At 43.9% G+C, this 18,447-nt stretch overlaps 2 protein-coding genes across 4 annotated transcripts in view; both read right to left on the bottom strand.

The window, feature by feature from the left end:
- Positions 1-5,125, bottom strand: part of DNAH10 (dynein axonemal heavy chain 10) — a 123,301-nt gene extending 118,176 nt beyond the window's left edge. The window contains exons 1-4 of one of the 2 annotated variants that reach the window (XM_083476578.1): positions 4,848-5,125; positions 3,434-3,514; positions 1,897-2,039; positions 515-623 (exon numbers count right to left, since the gene is read on the bottom strand). In XM_083476578.1, coding sequence (XP_083332704.1) covers positions 515-623; positions 1,897-2,039; positions 3,434-3,514; positions 4,848-5,067 — 553 coding nt within the window. In that variant the 5' untranslated portion in view covers positions 5,068-5,125. Of the gene's footprint in view, positions 1-514; positions 624-1,896; positions 2,040-2,483; positions 2,596-3,433; positions 3,515-4,847 lie in introns of those variants that run through there. The other variant, XM_083476579.1, reaches the window with a different exon arrangement.
- A 2,308-nt stretch (positions 5,126-7,433) lies between these two features.
- ATP6V0A2 (ATPase H+ transporting V0 subunit a2) overlaps positions 7,434-18,447 on the bottom strand; it is a 33,735-nt gene continuing 22,721 nt past the window's right edge. The window contains exons 14-20 of one of the 2 annotated variants that reach the window (XR_014519481.1): positions 18,088-18,206; positions 16,084-16,297; positions 14,145-14,264; positions 12,937-13,056; positions 10,260-10,562; positions 9,050-9,848; positions 7,434-8,792 (exon numbers count right to left, since the gene is read on the bottom strand). Coding sequence is in view for 1 of the 2 variants with exons in the window: in XM_083476682.1 (XP_083332808.1) it covers positions 8,693-8,792; positions 9,050-9,221; positions 10,445-10,562; positions 12,937-13,056; positions 14,145-14,264; positions 16,084-16,297; positions 18,088-18,206 (963 nt within the window). In the remaining variant the exon portion in view is untranslated. The remainder of the gene's footprint in view (positions 8,793-9,049; positions 9,849-10,259; positions 10,563-12,936; positions 13,057-14,144; positions 14,265-16,083; positions 16,298-18,087; positions 18,207-18,447) is intronic. The other variant, XM_083476682.1, reaches the window with a different exon arrangement.

Genomic DNA, 18,447 nt, shown 5'->3' with positions numbered 1-18,447 from the left:
AGGGTGCCCTCCCAGGCGCGGGACAGCCGCTCACGTGCCCAGAGTGGCACGCATGCCCTGCCGCTGGGGGTGGAGCGAGCCGCCCATATTCAGTGCACTGCCCGCCCATGACTCCCAAGCCTCCTCCAAGCTGTCAAAACGAAGGGGGAAGGGGGGAATGTCGTCGGCAAAGTGGCACAGCTCCCCCCTTATCCCAATGGCTCAGGGTAGGCTTGGGAATGTCACCCCCCTCATTGAGGGCACCTGGGGCGGTCCGCCCCCACTGCCCCTCTTCCTACACCCCTGGGCAGACCATACCACAAACGCAATATAAAACGTATTGACACCTTTAAGCAAAATCACACCCACTTTTCTTCTGAAATATTGTTGAAATATTCTTTGAAATCTTGAGCTCCTCAGGTTGAAAACAGAAGGTTTCAAAGGTGGATCAAGATCTCATAGGATCCATCTGGAAAGAACCTAATCTATTATTAACCATAACTTCCTTTCTTAGCCTTCCTTCCATGTAAAATACCTGCAGTGTCTCTGAGAAAATACACCATGTCAGTCTCCACAAAGTCTTCTGGGATGTTGTTCATAGCCATGTGATAATACAGGTTATAAACCTCCCGCTTTATGGTTTTCTGAAATAGAAAGGGACAAATTGACAGGAGGTAAGACTGTTTACAGGGATCATGCTGGTGCCTTGACAGGCATGTAAGCAGGACTGGGGAAACATGCCTGCCCATCCATTATCAACAATTGCAATCTAGAATTACCCATCAGATTTTCCAAAGATATGGCAGGAGGGACAGGAGGGAAACAGAAATGGAGCAAGAGACAGGGGAAAGAAATAAAAGTACAAGCTGAGAAAAGGAAGAACGAAGAAGGGAGGCAGGGCAGGGGGCAAGTTAAAAAAATTTGTTAGAAATTTATTATAAGTTCAGCAATTTCACATCTGAGTTCTTTTAAAAAAATTGGATGGATGCCATTCAGACCTGGGGTCTTCTTTGCTTAGATATGTCAATAAGGCCTACGATACAAAAAAAAAAAAAACACCTCATTTTGCCTATGTGCCTGCATGACTGGTTGGTTCCTACACAGACCAGAGAACTGCAAAGCCATTTCCAGAGTGCTACACCACACACAATTGTGTGCATTTATTCAGAAATTCAAGAAGTAGGTCATGACTGAAAATAAAAAGTGAGAAGCCATTCTTTTAAAAAAATAACTTTAGTAAAAAGACAAAAGAGATGGGAATGGGGACAGAAATGGAATAGAGGTATATTCATGCTTGCAGTCTACTATATACAAGTGGACGGAAAGCTCACAAAATAGAAGGTCTGCAAAATGTCAAAGCAGAAAAGAGAAGGATAATTCTATACTGACCAGTGTAACATTCATAAGCTTTTTAACATAATATTTTGTGTTTTAGCTAAGATTGGGAGATCTTTAGCTGAACTTTGGAGGGGGGAACAGAGAACTTCTGAGTCATCTTGCATGTCATGCTTCATGTTCAAAATGTGATTTTGAAAAACTCTTGCCAGATAATGAAACTTTGGGAAATTATATTTAAAATTATATAGAACATGTTAACTATGTATGAAAATGGAAAATGAGCCTGAAAGTTGAGATTCTTATGAAATTATCTGGAAATGAAATGAAGGGCTTCTCAATGGAATTCATAATGAATGTGTTGCATCCACTGATAGTACTGCTCAAGGTATATCCATTCAAAATGGACATGACTAACTTAGATGAATTAATTTCAGGGGGTCTACTGTAATTTAGTTGGATACAACCCATCTGTGCAAGGTTTCCTAATACACTGAGCAGACCTATTTGCTTTGACTTTTCCATGGAAAGCCCATGTTTTTGGTGCACTGAAAAGCCAGCACTGAAGACAAACACACTTACTTTATACATCCTAACTGTTCCACCGCCCATACCCAGTTCATGCTCTATATCAGTCAAGGACCCAAGGGAAGCTGCAGAAGTGTGGTCCACCAGAGGTTTCTCGCCAGCTTCGGGCAGAGAACTTTTGCTTTTTCGATCTCTCTCTAAAAAAAGGAATATTTGGAATAAGAAGTCAGTGGCAAACATGAGTGCAACATATCAATCATGCAACCTGAGCTGTGGGAGAGGCCAAGTACAGTGAAATAGAGCCTCCTTGTGCAGAAGCATTATACCTCTGACGAGATACTGGGAAGTCAGGAGTGTGAGGGCCAGCTCCCATTGGCCCCAGCTGGCATGGCCAATATTTATTTACTAATTCATTCATTTATTTAGGAGGATTTTCATCCCACCTACCAACCAAAGTTCTTGAGGCAGCTTATATTTAAAACACAATATAAATAATAATGGCACAATGATTACTCACTCTCTTCTGGGCAATCTTCCAAGGGCCACATCCCAGCAGAGCCAGAAGCAAAAGTGGGCAGGACAACAAATGTATTCCGCCTCCCTTTTGTACACTAGGTTAGTTTCTAAATATACTCTCACACCTCTCTCTATTCTCCGTCCAGACAAGCAAGAGTTCTTATCACAGTTCCACTCAGGGAAAAATATTAAAGATGTGAAGCAGAGCCAGTGAGTGGGGGTGGCCTGGGAAGAGTTTCAAGGACCATATGGAGGGATCTGGAGGGCCACATTTGGCCCTCAGGCCTGCCTGGGGCTCTCCACTCCCTGAATATTGAAATATCTCCCCTACTTCTCCAAGGCTGTAAGTACCACTCTGCAACTGAATCTCCCAAGAATTAATGGTTGAAGCAACCAGATGTTGGTCCTTATAAGCTAGGGCTTCTACACTTGACAGCAATTGCTATCTCTCAACTGGGTCTACGCGTTAAAAGCTTTTCTCTTAGCCTTCAGATTTCTAATAGTCTGGGATGATGGGAGCTGTAGTCCAGCAAGTTAAGCCCCTAAAAATATTTGTTGTTTAGTCATTTAGTCGTGACCGACTCCTCATGACCCCCTGGACCAGAGCACGCCAGGCACTCCTGTCTTCCACTGCCTCCCGCAGTTTGGTCAAACTCATGTTGGTAGCTTCGAGAACACTGTCCAACCATCTTGTCCCCTGTCGTCCCCTTCTCCTTGCGCCCTCCATCTTTCCCAACATCAGGGTCTTTTCCAGGGAGTCTTCTCTTCTCATGAGGTGGCCAAAGTATTGGAGCCTCAGCTTCAGGATCTGTCCTTCCAGTGAGCACTCAGGGCTGATTTCCTGAAGAATGCAGAGGTTTGATCTTGCAGCCCATAACCAGAGACTGTTATCCTATATTCACTTACCTGGATACATACCGTGTTCCAGAGTGCTACATACCTTCTGATCCCACAATTCATTTTTATAAACAAAGAAACTGTGATCCTAAAACACATCTAATTTAACTCTAACTCTTTCTGTAGTTGAGTCTCCAGCTGTTAGTGAGGCTTTTCCTGAATTGTTTCCTTTACGTACTTGATTCTACCATTGAACTGCTGGACGCTACAGCCATCTTCTCTGAACGATTATCTTCCTCATCTTCTTCATAGGGAACATCTGTTTCAGAAAGAAACAAAGAAAAGCATCACACAGAAGTTACAAAAACCGAAGCTGGATTCGTGAGCCCAGTCCAGAGCTTTGCATGGACTCTGAATGCACACAGGAAACTCCTCTGTCCCCTGGCAGCCAAGTAAGAAGAGACTCCATAAAGGAATCCTCTCCTTTGAAGTTAGCAGGTTCAGAAAGAAAAACTATTCAGAGTGCACAATTTGACCCAGGGCTTAAACTTGAAGATTGTTTGTGAAGTCAAACTGAAGTCAAATTGAGCCCTGGAATATATAAAATAATGGTTAGATTGTATTATATTGTTACAACTGAACAGCTTTTCTTCAGTTGCGATTTCTGACATCCCGAAACAAAGATGCTGGGGCTGACTACCTGGGAGAAACTAAAGAAACTTTGGACCAGAAAGTTATGATGAGGGAAGGACTGAAGACCGTGTTGTTTATTTATTAAATCCACACTCAGTCCTTCCTCACAAAGGCGCCCAGGGCAGCAAACAACAAGCGATAAAACAATAAAAACATTTTTAGAACAATTCCAGTACAGATACAGACTGGGGAAAATCACAGTAAAGTGGTGGGAAAGCACTCCGAGACATGCAGGAGGGTTTTTTTAAATATATATCATAACTCTTTGACATAGTCAAGGCAGAAGATACTGATGTCGGAGGAAGGATGCAAGGATGTTGCTGCTCAGCAACTGGATCAGGGCACTCTGTATATGCTCAGAGACACTCTATCATTTCTCTGCCTCTAACAGGCAGGTGTTTGTGGCAAATGAAAGGTGATGGCACACAAGACTATGCTCATTCTGTGTGCGGAGAGTTAAGGCACTCAGCAAATGCTCAAAGGCTCTCTTGGAGCACACTTTCTGTAGGAAAAGTGCAGGTGCCGTCCCGAGACCCCCTATCTAAAACCCTGGATAACTGCTGCCACTGCCAGTTAGTGCAGGCAACACTAGGCTGCATTGCCAAATTATCTGACTTGATAGGAGGCAGCTTCTCCTATGTTCCCGTGAGGGAGGAGCGGTGAGAGGATTCCAGGGACAGCCAATGTGGCACCCCTCCAGACAGATAACTTCATTGATGTTTAATTGGTTTTTTAATTGTTGGATCCCGCCCCCTCCCCCCGTTTGTAGCGCAGCCGTTCCCTTTCATCCATCAGTCGCCTTGAGTCCCCTCAGGGGGCAAAGAAGAAGGAGGGCAGTTGCGGACTACAAATCCCATCAGCTCCAGGGCTGTTGCAGCCTAAAACATCTGGAGGGCGGCGAGCACGGGGCCTTTCCCTGGGAGGTCCCTGCCCGAAGCGGGGAAGGGGGCGAGGCCCACCGATCTCGACGTCGACCTCGTCGAGGCGGATCTCCTGGCGGAAGAAGAGGGCGGCGGGCTCGCCCTCCTCGGCGCTGGCGCCCAGGTTGAGGAAGCGCAGCAGGACCTCGGCCTCGTCGCCGTCGTTGCGGTTGAGGAGCTCCTCGAAGGGCGCCGCGTCCCTCACGCCCAGCGCGCTCTGCAGCCGCTCGCCCACCCACTGCACCCGCACGTCGTCCATGCCTCGCCTCGCCCAGCAGGCCAACCGACGCGCCTCCGTCGCCACGGCAACGGCGCCAGGCCGCGGGGCGCGCGCGCGCCACCCAGAGCCGGAGGAAACACGGCGCGCGCGGGCGGGGGGGGGGGGAGTGCCATGTCCATAGAAAAACGTGCGGAATTTAAGAAAGAACATTTGTGAAAAATAATTTAATACGGACTCCGTGTGTGTGTGTGTGTGTGTGAAAGGCGGGTCTACACGGATCCTCATGGATCCTCCACTTTTTAAAAAAGTGCAAGCCTAAATTCTGTAAGGGTAGAAATCAAATCTTCCAAGCTAGCCTTAGCCTTAGCAAACTCCGACAACATCAAGCCTTTATCATTAACCATTATTTCAATGTGCTATTTGGAACAGGTAAATTTGGGAGGGACAAAATGGTTTCAGGACTTTTTCTGCGCGCTTCAGACACGTGGTTTGTGTTTGTGTATGTGCTTGGTACATTTATGAACATTTATATATATGTACGACCTTAAAATTATTAAAACAATAGTAATATTTGATATTATAATATTAATGATATAATATGATAATGATAATTATTTTATTTATACCCCACCCATCCGACTAAGGCTGCCAGAGCCACTCTGAGCGGCTTCCAACATACATCAAAACATAAGAAAACATTGGGCACTTCCCTATACAGGGCTGCCTTCAGCTGCCTTCTAAAGGTTGCATAGTTACTTGATCTTCTTGACTCCAGGATCACACGACTCCATGCCCTCACGACGTTTCTCTCAGGGATATCATACCACATCCTCCAACATTTCTCCAAAGGAAAAGCGGGACTTTCCGGGATCAAATCAGAAACCAGAATGGCTTCTGTAAATCCAGGACTGTCCCTGGAAAGTAGAGACAAAAAGCATGAGGATTCATGGGGATCCGTGCTTCAGAACCACGGTTTTGGGCCATGGAGTTTCCAGGAAGCCGTGGATACGTGATTTTTGTGGTGCAGGTTGTGCCCCTGGACATGATGTGTGATTTGACAGTGAGTTAGGGTTGGTCCAATGCAAGAAGTGTGAGGATCCATGAGGATCCGTGCTTCAGAACCACGTTTTTGGGCCACGGTCTTGCCAGGAAGCCGTGGATCTGTGATTTTTGTGGTGCATGCTGTGCCCATGGCCATGCTGTTTGATCTGATGGTGACTTCGGGTTGATCTAGTGCAAAAATCATGAGGATCCGTGTTTTGTAACCATGTTTTTGCGCCATTGCGGTACCACAAAACAGTGGATGTGTGATTTTTTTGGTTCTGCCTATAGACAAATACGTGGTGTAGAGTATCATGGTGTTTTTATTTTGTTTCACTATAAAAATCATATGAATTCATGAGGATCCATGTTTTTGTGGTGCTGCAGTGTTGGATTCACGTTTTTTATAGTCCAGTCTGCAGGCGTGCCTTCCAGATGAGTTTTGACACTGGATTTGTTGGAGTTATTTTTATAAAAGTGGAGGATCCATGTAGATCCGCCTTTAACCCAGACCCCTTTTTCTCCACAATAGGTTTTACACACACACACACATGCATTGAAGACACCATCCACCTCTACTCACAACCAGAGTAGCCCATTCTTTTTCTTCCATTTCTTCAGTAGATTATCATGGGTGACAAGGGAGAATTTAACCATTAGGGTGTTACACCAGAATGGTTCCAGACTACATTAATCTAAGGATGTGATATTTTTTACTGGGCAGTCTCTTGTATCCATTGTAATGATTACCGTATTTTTCACCCTATAGGACGCACCGGCCCATAGGACGCACCTAGATTTGGGGGGGGGGGATAAAGGGGAAAAATTTACCCCCCCCCCAGGTGCGTCCCAGAACGGGCAGCTTCAGCATCGCTTTGGGAGCTTGCGGCTGGGGGAGGGGGAAGCCCTCCGCCAGCCTCCAAACCACGTCGGGAGACAGCGGGATGGCGCGCTGCGCCTCCCCCACTGTCCCCCGAGCTTGTGGGGCTGGCGATGGGGCTCTCCTGAAGCCTGGAGAGTGAGAGGGGTCGGTGCGCACTGACCCCTCTCGCTCTCCAGGCTTCAGCGAAAGCCTGCATTCGCCCCATAGGACGCACATACATTTTCCCTTCATTTTTGGAGGGGAAAAAGTGCGTCCTATAGGGCGAAAAATACGGTATATTTCCTGAACAATACAACCCACTCTCATCCTGCCACCATCCCTACAATAATAGTTCCTTCTCCCACCTCTTGTATTCGCCCATTCTCATCCAATCATTTTCTCTAGGGACTCATATCCTCATTTCCCCCACAGCTTGGTTCGCCAGAGGTTTAAATCATCACCATCATAACTCATTGCAAGCTACAATTTAACAGGCACAATGTTTGTTCTCAAAATGAGTGATTAGCTTTTATTTAAGGTGAATATGAAAGAAGGCTAGATTTATTCTGCTGGCAATTATAAAACCCAAGAAGGTGAAATACCTCCATTTTCATTTTGAAATTAAAAAAAAAAAACTTTTAAAAGGTAGCTGTCTTCACCGAGCATAAACAAGTTTCATTCAAATTCACTGCTGTGTCAAAAACAAAATTAAACTAGAACCTGATTTTGCAAGTATTAAGTTCCAGCAATGGAATGATGTGCCTAAATGGAGTGTGTAATTGTTTTCTGGGAACTTGTACTAACTCAGGTAGTTTGCCATTCAACACTGAACAAAAGGTATGGGGATATCCAGACAGCAATACTGAAGAAACTTACATAAGCATATACTTAATTTCAAGGAATCTTTTTTTCATTTAAGCAAATGAAGTTTAAGTCCCACCAGGAGTTAAATTAGAATATTTAGTACCTTGCAAAATAATTTCAGGTAGCAATATTGGAAGAGAATCACTGTGAGCCCCTATAACTTGCTCCTTGGTCAACTTAACAGGCATTTCCTTAAAAAATTCAAGGCCACAGGCTTCCAAGTTTTTTACTGAATCCAAAAGCTGGCATGGCTTTCAAATCCTTCCCCTTATATTCAAAATGTAGGATGTGCAATGGCAAAAAAATAGCATAGCTCTTGCTCAAACCAGAGGCAAAAAGCTTTTAAACAATATCTTAGCCCATGTCTTAGACTGTATAACAAAGTCTTCATAGTTTCCTGTAAATACTGAAAGGTAAGCAACTTCGTTCTCAGCTGCTGCCTGATTTTCTGAGCTATGAGCAATCATGAAGGTGCAGTAGTACTAACAGGAATGACAAGACAGAATGACAAGGCATTTTTCAGTACTGAACTCAGGTTCAATGGGGCTTACCTCCAGTTAAGTGCATATCGGATGCACTCTAAGGGTTTACAAAAGGAAACAAACTGCTCTTAAAAATACCTGCAGCATTTTTAAAAGCAGCAGTGAGATATTTAGAATCAGTTTTAAAATCAATTTATATGTGCTCATGACTGGAAAACACAGACATTTTTATGACTATTTACCAGAAATCCACGTTAGCAAAATCCAAATGTGAGGTTATATATTACAAAATTATTTGGCTGCATTGTAAGGCAATCAGTGTTGTTCTTTTCTACAATGAACTGTACAAGAATGACAAATAGGTACATGATTATTTTCAAACAACTCTAGAGATGTACTGACTACAGCAGCCAAACTATGCAATGTATCTATTACAATGTAAAGAAATGTCTTGAAAGGAGAACGGTGTGAACTTGTATCCTTCGCCTGCGTAGAACTTGTTCTGAAATTCTACCCTGTAAGAAGAAAAGCACTACATTCAGATAAAGGCAAGCACACGGACCCCGTTCAAAACTGCTAGGCAAACATGCTCTGAATCGTATCTACAATGAATAATTACTTTCCAGTGGAACATACTTAATGTCAATAAAGGATTCATTGACTTTAAAAATAAAAATAAAAATTAAGCTTTACATTTTTTAATTAAAAAATCCAAAACGTTTTGCTAGCAAGCCACACACACACACGTATATATTAAAAGAAACACACATACCAGTGAAGTCGTACAGCATGTAGAAAAGCAGAAAGACCTTCCATGACTAAAAGAATGAATATTGTTAGAACCATAAATAAGGCTGAAACTGGTATCAGAAGGATGATCCCATAAGTCGCATCCACGCGGAGGCCCACTCTCATGATCATTGCCCAGAGGACTTCTGATAATTCTAAAAATAAAAACACAATAAACTGTCCCAAATCCTGCTTTTTCATACTTTACCACATGGCATGCCTAAAGGACAAGTAATTTTGCCAGGGACACATTTCTCATTATTAAAAGCAGTTGAAGATGTAATACCTTAATCATGCCCTGCTCAGATGCAACAGGAAACTATGGCTTTGGACTGTGTGGATGAGCTGTGGAAAGCTCTTAGCTTGCATGATCTGTTGTCCCCACTTCATACTGGCAAGACTGGAAGATTTGCTTCTGCTTTTAAGTTAAGTGTATTTCCTATGGTGTCTAAAGTTAGGGAAATGCAGTTTGCTTCTTCACCTTCAACCCAATACTGCCCATACCAACAATGTATCATGCTGAATGTAATTGAACCGTATGATTTGAACTCTAGCATTTGAACACTGAATATACTTCTGTTACTCATGAAAAATATTTTAATAAAAACTTATGTAAAGAAAAGCTGAGTTCAAACCATGGTTTCAGATTCTGGCCTCTTTACTAACCATAGCTTCAATATACCACAGTTCTCATACATTATAGGGAACAATGATTATAGTTTAAAACTGAAAATGGATTGTAAAGGTTCCAAGCGGTTGCTCGAGAACAAGCAGGCAATTATCTGCCTACTCCATAGTAAAGCCTTGCTTTAGCTGCAAAAATAAACTTTATCTATCCAGAGCGCCACTCTCCCGTGGCTGGCTCATTCACTGGCAGAATCCGTGAGTGGGTGGTTCTTAAACTTTCCCCAGCAAAGCAATTTCTTGATGCCCAGTCTGCGCCTCCCCTCTCTGCGCGGAAGCTTACTGAGCAAGGAGGGCGTGGGTAACGGAGGACCCCTCTCCTCCCCGCTTTGCCCAGGCGAGGTGTCCTGGCACCGCCTCACCCCCTCCGAGCCCTGCAGCTCCTTTCCACTAGAGGCGTGGGTACCCTCCTCCGCTGAGGAGGTGCTGCTTCCCACGATCCTTGGAGGCTCTCTATAATCCATTCGGCTTTTCCTCTCTCCCTCCTGAACCGATGGCAGTTCCCTGACATGAATGCTTCCAATTTCCTTGCAGGAAACCAATTTTTATTATGTCTGAATAGGACAATGAATATGCACATTAGAATGAAATATGTTTTATATTTGTTTTAAAATCAAAAGCGGGGAGAGACTCCTGAAGAACCAAGGTGGGAACAAGAAAATAGAGCGTTTGAGACTGCATGCAGGATACTTACGTGCATGGGCCAAACTGAGAGCCCAGAGCCTGAGGTATGAAGCAGAGTTGGAGATGCATCCTAGACAGTATTCAATGGTATGGATAGCTTGATCCATGAATACATCTGTAAAGTTAAACTAAAGCAAAATAATATGTAAACATACAGATGTACTTTAGAATTCCCGGGACACATCAAATTCATTTCAGTAGGTGGTCTCCAGTGCTAGTCATATTCAGAGTAGACCCACTGAGATCAACAGGCCTACAGAGTATGACTTTGTTGGGTATCAGGAAGGACCAAGCAGAAGGTCCCAGGTTTAGTCGCCAGCATCTCCAAATAGGGCTGGGAGAAAATCCTGCCTACAATCCTGGAGAGCTGCTGCCCGCCAGTGGAGATAGCAATGTGCATTGCCACATCTCTGTCAGCCTGTCTGAACTTGCTCTATGGTGTTTTTAAATGGTATTCCTTGGGCAGTTTTTACCCTTAAGGTAAAGGTAAAGGGCCCCCTGCCCATTAGGTCCAGTCGTGGCCGACTCTGGGGTTGTGGAGCTCATCTCGCTTTATTGGCCGAGGGAGCCGGCGTACAGCTTCCGGGTCATGTGGCCAGCATGACTAAGCTGCTTCTGGCGAACCAGAGCAGTGCATGGAAACGCCATTTACCTTCTCGCCAGAGCGGTACCTATTTATCTACTTGCACTTTGACGTGCTTTCGAACTGCTAGGTTGACAGGAGCTGGGACCGAGCAACGGGAGCTCACCCCATCGCAGGGATTTGAACTGCCGACCTTCTGATCAGCAAGTCCTAGGCTCTGTGGTTTAACCCACAGCACCACCCGCGGCCCTTGTTTTTACCCTTACTGCCCCCAAAAAGCACAGAGAAGCATTAGGTTTTATCTTAGGCACATACTCCATGCATGGGAATGTGGAGGCTTCACAGCATGCTGTGTCAATCATGCAACGCTATCCTGAATCCTCTGCAATACGCAGTAGTTCTAGAGTAGTCAACTCAGCATGAAAAGGCTCTCTGGAGGCAGAACATTTGAGAAAACTATTGCTAGAAGTTTTCTAGGGGGTATTTAGATAGCACCCTCAATAAGCCCAGCACAACACAGTAACAAATTACAAGATGACAGGTCCCTTCCCCAAGGAGCTTACAATCTAAAATTTAACACAGGGAGAGGAAGGGATTTATGGGCAAGGGTAAATGCAGGGGGATATGAATTAATTTAAATGCCAGGGTGCAGGACACCCTAAAAAGGGCGTTTTGAGGAGGGGTTTGAAATAAGAGCCAGCATCCTGTAGGTGGCCTGTGCACATTTTGCAGTCTTCCAGATTGCTGATAAATGCATACAAGTCACAAAGGGGGGTAGTCCTTCCGAAAGAAATAAGGGACCCCTGACCATTCGGTCCAGTCGTGGCCGACTCTGGGGTTGCGGCTCTCATCTCGCTTTATTGGCCGAGGGAGCCGGCGTACAGCTTCCGGGTCATGTGGCCAGCATGACTAAGACACTTCTGGAGAACCAGAGCAGCGCACGGAAACACCGTTTACCTTCCCGCCGGAGCAGTACCTATTTATATACTTGCACTTTGATGTGCTTTCGAACTGCTAGGTTGGCAGGAGCAGGGACAGAGCAACGGGAGCTCACCCCGCCGTGGGGATTTGAACCGCCGACCTTCTGATCAGCAAGTCCTAGGCTCTGTGGTTTAACCCACAGCGCCACCTGCGTCCCTCCAAAAGAAATATAACACCACAAATTGAAGGGGAAGGCGAACACGCCCTGTGCTGCACTGAGAGGATTCCTTTTACATAGCTCCAAACTACAGGCAGTGTCTGCGAAACACACACATCTACCGTATTTTTCGCCCCATAAGACGCACTTTTTCCCCTCCAAAAATGAAGGGGAAATGTGCCTGCGTCTTATGGGGCGAGTGCAGGCTTTCGCTGAAGCCTGGAGAGCGAGGGGGGTCGGTGCGTACCGACCCCTCTAGCTCTCCAGGCTTCAGGAAGCTCTGCGCAACCCTCGGGAGACCGGCTCCGAGGGTTGCGCAGAGCTGCCTGCAATCCCGGGACCAGCGCAGCTCTGCCCGGCCACCGGGAGCCGGGGCGAAGGTCCGCCCCGCTCCCGGTGGCCGCGCAGAGCTGCCTTCGCTCCTGGGACCAGCGCAGCTAAGTCCCGCCCCGCTCGGGATGGCGGCAGAGATCTGCCTGCCGTCGCAGGACCGCAGGCAGGTCTACGCCGCCATCCCGAGCGGGGCGCTAAGTCCCGCCCCACTCGGGATGGCGGCAGAGAGCTGCCTGCCATCGCGGGACTGGTGCACTTCTCCCCATCGCCAGCCCCACAAGCTCGGGGGACAGCGGGGAGGCAGAGCGTGCCTTCCCACTGTTCCCCGACCTGGTTCTTCCAGCCCCGCACCTGGGGGGGAAATAAAATTTTTTTTCTTTATTTCCCCCCCAAAAAACTAGGTGCGTCTTATGGGCCGGAGCGTCTTATGGGGCGCAAAATACGGTACCTCTTCTTTCTCCTCATCTTTGTGCCTGTGGTCCAAAGAGCTGCTTCCTTCTTCAATATCATGAGTTCTCAGCAGAGCAATTTCTTCTTCACTTTCTTTTCGTACTAACCGGTAGCCTTTCTGGAGAATTTAAAGATAAAAAATTGAATTGTATCACTCACCCCACCTCAACGGCCCAAGTTGGATTACAGCAACCATGCAAGCCATCTCCACCAGCCCCCCAAAAACCCAAGTGCTAAAGATTTCATTCTCAAGAAAGGTGACCAACTTTTTAAAATGAAATGAAGCCTTCTGTAGTTCTATCTCAGTGCTACCCAAATTTTTGAGAGCTGAAACACACTCTACTCACAACCCTCTACTGAATTAAGGTTGCTTTTATAGTGTGTGAAGAGTAAGAATTAGCTGCACTTTAGGGAACCCTCCCAGTGGCACAACTTAGCAAGACCTCAAGGGCCAAAAACAGCCTCACAGCAGAATGACTGTTCACAAGATCAACAACTGGTAAGGGTCATGTCAATACCTGGGCCAGCTTGGCAATCCTTGCTTTTTTAATAATAATAATAATCATAATAACAATAATAATAATAATACAGGTGTCTCCCCACTTTCATGCGTTTAACACATGCGTGACCACACCTGCACAGTGCCAGGAAATAAATAAAATCAATTTAAACAGCAAAAAGCCACAAAAAAGGCAAAAATGGCCCAAAAACAGTGGGGAAATGGCCAAAATGGTGCAAAAAGAGCAAGAAAATGGTTAGCAATCCTATGACCCTTTGCACTGATATTTCAGGCTGTGGAGAGTTGGAGTTTGAGAAAGGAGATTTGGAGAGAACTATTGTGGTGAAGTTGGGTGGGTTTTTAGAGTAGTTTGGCTTTTAGACGGTGATCCCCACTATACATGATATCACATATGTGTGTGATACCCGGGAACGCAACCTCTGCCTGTAGTCATAGGCTGGTCAATTGGGCTACACTGTTACAGAACTTCATTTTATTACTTTTGGCTTGGAAACGTATATATATATGTCCTTTTCTGTAACAAAATGGTGTTTATTCTTATCCTTTTTTCCTTGCCCCTTAACCAAAAAGAACATGTGTTTACAGAGCCATCAAACTAATTCAGAGAACATACATTTAATTGGAAGAAGGATTTTGCCAATCTTATAACACACATGCTACCATAGGCAGTTATTTCCAATACATACTCTGTACGCTCCGATGCTTTGGCCTCCATTGCTCAACCAGTATAAATAAAGTGGTTTTCCAAAAAGCAGCACTGGAACTGAAAGCACAGCAACAGACAGGAGAAATTTCTGTAGAACCATCTGTTTTGAAAGAGAGGAGGCAAAAAAGACAAAGTTGTTTTATATGGAGGCTGATTCCCTCCTCCCTACACAAAACCACTAAAACTCTCCTAATGGCAACTGCCGTGCCTCAGAATGCGACAGGTCCCCCAGTGCCCAGAAGGGTGGAGAATCTGTGGACATCTCCAGGAATCACTAAACTACAACTCCCACAATCCCTGAATGCTGGGAATAGAGCTAATGGGACTTGGTTCCAAGAGGACCACAGGTTCCCCATCTTTGGCATATACATTCCTGAAAGGATTCAGATGGGCATCAATTCTTTGCAGGAAAAGGATTTGCATGACAACTGACTTAAATGCCAGTTTGGAATTGGGGTTTCTTTTCATACTTTATCAATTTTAATACCATAAAAAGTAAGGCCACAACATTTATTTATAGTTCAAAAGAACCCTTCTGATCCCCTGCCAAGGTGACCATATTAATCAGGCAGATTTTTTTAAATAAAAGAGTTAAAGTTGTGTTAAAATTGCAGCTGGCAAATACCATCCTAGAAGAGGGAGGGGAAGAAATGACTTTCCTAATATGATGCCTCCTGCAACACATGTAAAAATTTATCGGTTAACTAAAAACTGAGATTATGCATTGATGATTCAGTTCTATGCATGCTTATTCAGAATTCACTGTGTTCCATGTGGTTTACTTCTCAATACGTGTATTTAGGACTGCATTTGAAGATTTTTTAAAAACTGGGTTACAAGCCCTAAAATGAACACTTTTGTATGGCTGTCTGTTCAATTCCATCTATTTCTCCAACTGCCTCTCTTCCTTTCAAAGCATCCACTTGCATCTCCATGCACACAACAAAGACAAAAACCAAATCAGTGCAGAAAGAACAGCAAAGAGAAAAATGTGGGGAAGCCACATATTAATATTGCCTTGTTTATACTTTGCATACATCACTACAATATTTCCACATTTATGCTTTTTCTTCCATGCCACAACTTTCATATGCCACTTCATCCCAGGCCACTGCGCCCACAAAATAACTTCTGATTTAGTCTTATCTTTTCATTTATGCAATACTGAGTTGCTAAAAAAGAAGTGTTGCTCTTATCAGAACATTTTATTCCTTTCTCTAGAATCAAAAAGATGCCTCCTAATTCCAACATACACACTGCCCAGGCTTGCACCCCGGGGAGGTCACTTTGGTGCTGCTAACGCAGTGGTTTGACTTCCATCGTCTCCTGAGACAGATGGATGCCAACAATACCAGCACAGGGAAAGACTAACTTCCATACATGCCTAGAACCAAGTACAGTGGTACCTCTGGATACGCACACTTCAGGATGCGAATGCAGCAAACCCAGAAGTATTTTTCCAGCTTTCGCCCCGTGCACATGCACAGAAGCGCTCTTCCACGCCACACACATGCGCAGAAGCGGCACCTCTGGTTGGGAATTCCTCAGGATCTGATCGGAGCTCCGGAACAGATCCTGTGCGCAACCAGAGGTACTACTGTAATACTTTAACCTAACTCTTCCCAAAATTCAGTAACTACTGCACATTCCCAGTACATATACCCCAAAGTGGCTCCACTCCCCACACCTTCAGCCACATTAGAAAAGATACATTTAAGCAACCTAAATTAGGTACTGTTAAAGACCTGTTCATTTCAACTAAGGAAATTTAAGTACATGCCTAACTATTCCTTTGAAATCAATGCAGCAGAAGAGCTGTGTGTTTTGCTTTCTCTTTAGGAAACCCTGAACTGCAAGACCGGAGACAGGCAAAGATAAGGAATTCTGTGATTATCTTTCAGATTATAAGGCTTACCAACCTGTCCTTCGAAAAAGATGTGTGGTTCTCTCTTATTAGGAAATAGGAACATGTTAATGAACAAAATCAAAATGCTGGGAGCTGTCTCAGAGTTCTTCGCACTAAAAGCCAACCATTTATAGATGATCATAAAAGCCAGGTATCCAAAGATGGAAAGAATGAACAGAAGTTGAGGAATGAACACCAAATAAATATTGTACTTCTTCCTGAAATGCCTGGTGGAATAAGAAAAAAGGTGGATTTCGTTTCATTTTTTGTATTCAAAGTGGAAATCAGTTTTACAGAGAAAGCTTATACATACATAAATATACTGTCTATGCCAAGAAAAAAGAAGCAACCTCCAGATGTTAGACCACAATTCCCATCATCCCTGACCACTGGGCCATGATATGGGAAGTTGGAACTCAACAACAGGAGTACAGTTACCCCATCTCTGATCTGAAAAATGAATGCCAAGACATTTACTGCCCAGCAACTCTCTTCTGCAATGTTGGATAAGCTGCTACTTACAGACCTAGGAAAAAACTGTTCTTTGTCATTTGTAGCCACAGGATAGATGTCTTGGAAAGAAAGGTGGTAGGAGCAGGGAAGGGAGCAGAGTAGGTCATGCCCGCCCTGTGGACCCCCCCCCCCCCGCGTTAGATGTCAAGGAAATAAACAACTATCTGACTTTTAAAAGACATCTGAAGGCAGCCCTGTATAGGGAAGTTTTTAATGTTTGATGTTTTACTGTGTTTGATGTTTTAATTTGCTGGAAGCCGCCCAAAGTGGTTTGGGCAACCCAGTAAGATGGACAGAATAATAATAATAATAATAATAATAATAATAATAATAATAATAATAATAATAATGTTGTTAAAAAATAGAGTAAGGTCATGTATAAGGTTCCCTACTAGCTAGGGAGCTCTAGGGAGCCTTAAACAGTAGGCTAGATCTTGATTAATAGCTGTGCTTGTTCATCAACTTGATTTTTAAAAATAGGTTATACATAAAAGTTATTCCAAGAAATTCCCACCTTGAATAAAAAGGCATACCAAATTGTTGTAAACAACTGAAGCACACACAAAAAACTATCAACAAACAACAGAGCTAAGGAACTGGTGTATTAAAAACATAGATTTATTATAATGAAATAATTGTCCTATTTATAAACGCTAAACCTTTACTAGGCCAAATCCTATACTTGGCTGTATATTTCAATATATGCCCCAGGTGTTTCAACACAAAGGTTTTCAGTGGAGACCTTATTTAACAAAGAACCCAAGCACAATAAATCTATAAAAAATAAAAATATTAATAGCCCAGAAAAAACCCACTGTACATAAAACACAACAAGCTGATACTCACCAATAGGCTTTGATCCTTACATATAAAATTTCAGAGGAGAGCAAAGCAATTCACCTCAAACCTCCACTGTACACAACTGTCCTGGATAAACTGATAGTTTTCAACAACCACCAATTAAAACCACATAAATATATACCTTCAAAAATCCCAAACCTCAAAATTAATCTTCTCAAGACTTATCAATTCATTACGACCCTCAGTACAAACCTTCCCAAGCCTCATGTAACTAAGAAGGAAAACAACAGAGGAGTGATATAAACTTGCTAACAGCTAAAGGAGAAATAGTTTTGACACACCTAGCACCCAGCAAAGGCTTTGAATCTGGAGCAGCAAGATAAATCTGGAGAGAGAATGTAGGTTATAGTAATTGTCATGGAAAAGTTTGCACTAATAGTCATTGATAATTTGGTAAGCTTCAGCTTGTTGCTTTATGTAGAGCTGTTTTCATTTTATCTTAAGAACAGGAATTTTAAAAATACAGTGGTGCCCCGCAAGACGAATGCCTCGCAAGACGAAAAACTCGCTAGACGAAAGGGTTTTGCGTTTTTTGAGCTGCTTCGCAAGACGAATTTCCCTATGGGCTTGCTTCGCAAGACGAAACGTCTTGCGAGTTCTTGCGAGTTTGTTTCCTTTTTCTTAAAGCCGCAGACACACTTACAAGTGGTTAAGTCCTCCTAAGATGACCCCAAACGTCATGTGGGTCACTCCAATAATTATAGACATTTTCATTTTGAAGGAATTCAAGAAACTGAGACGATTGTTCGCCAGGTTCCAAATCTGGTAAGAGAGAGAGGAGGCAGATAGAATCAGACTTAACCGAGGAAGAGGAATGAGATATTGGCTCAGATTCTAACTACAAGCAATGATTTATAGAGCACAGTCTGGAGTCCTTCTCCAGCATTCCTGTATGCAAGGTAAGCAAGAAACCCCATGTAGCTCTTTTACAAACACACTTTAGTTCTCTTGCAGGTTAGAAAACATGGGACACCCAGGATAATATCCTTGAAATGGAAAACCA

The sequence above is a fragment of the Podarcis liolepis genome (genome assembly GCF_965112155.1).
Source record: "Podarcis liolepis genome assembly, chromosome: 15".
Taxonomy (NCBI): domain Eukaryota; kingdom Metazoa; phylum Chordata; class Lepidosauria; order Squamata; family Lacertidae; genus Podarcis; species Podarcis liolepis.
The sequence above is the reverse complement of the archived record's forward strand: the minus strand, read 5'-3'. Positions and strand labels throughout refer to the sequence as shown.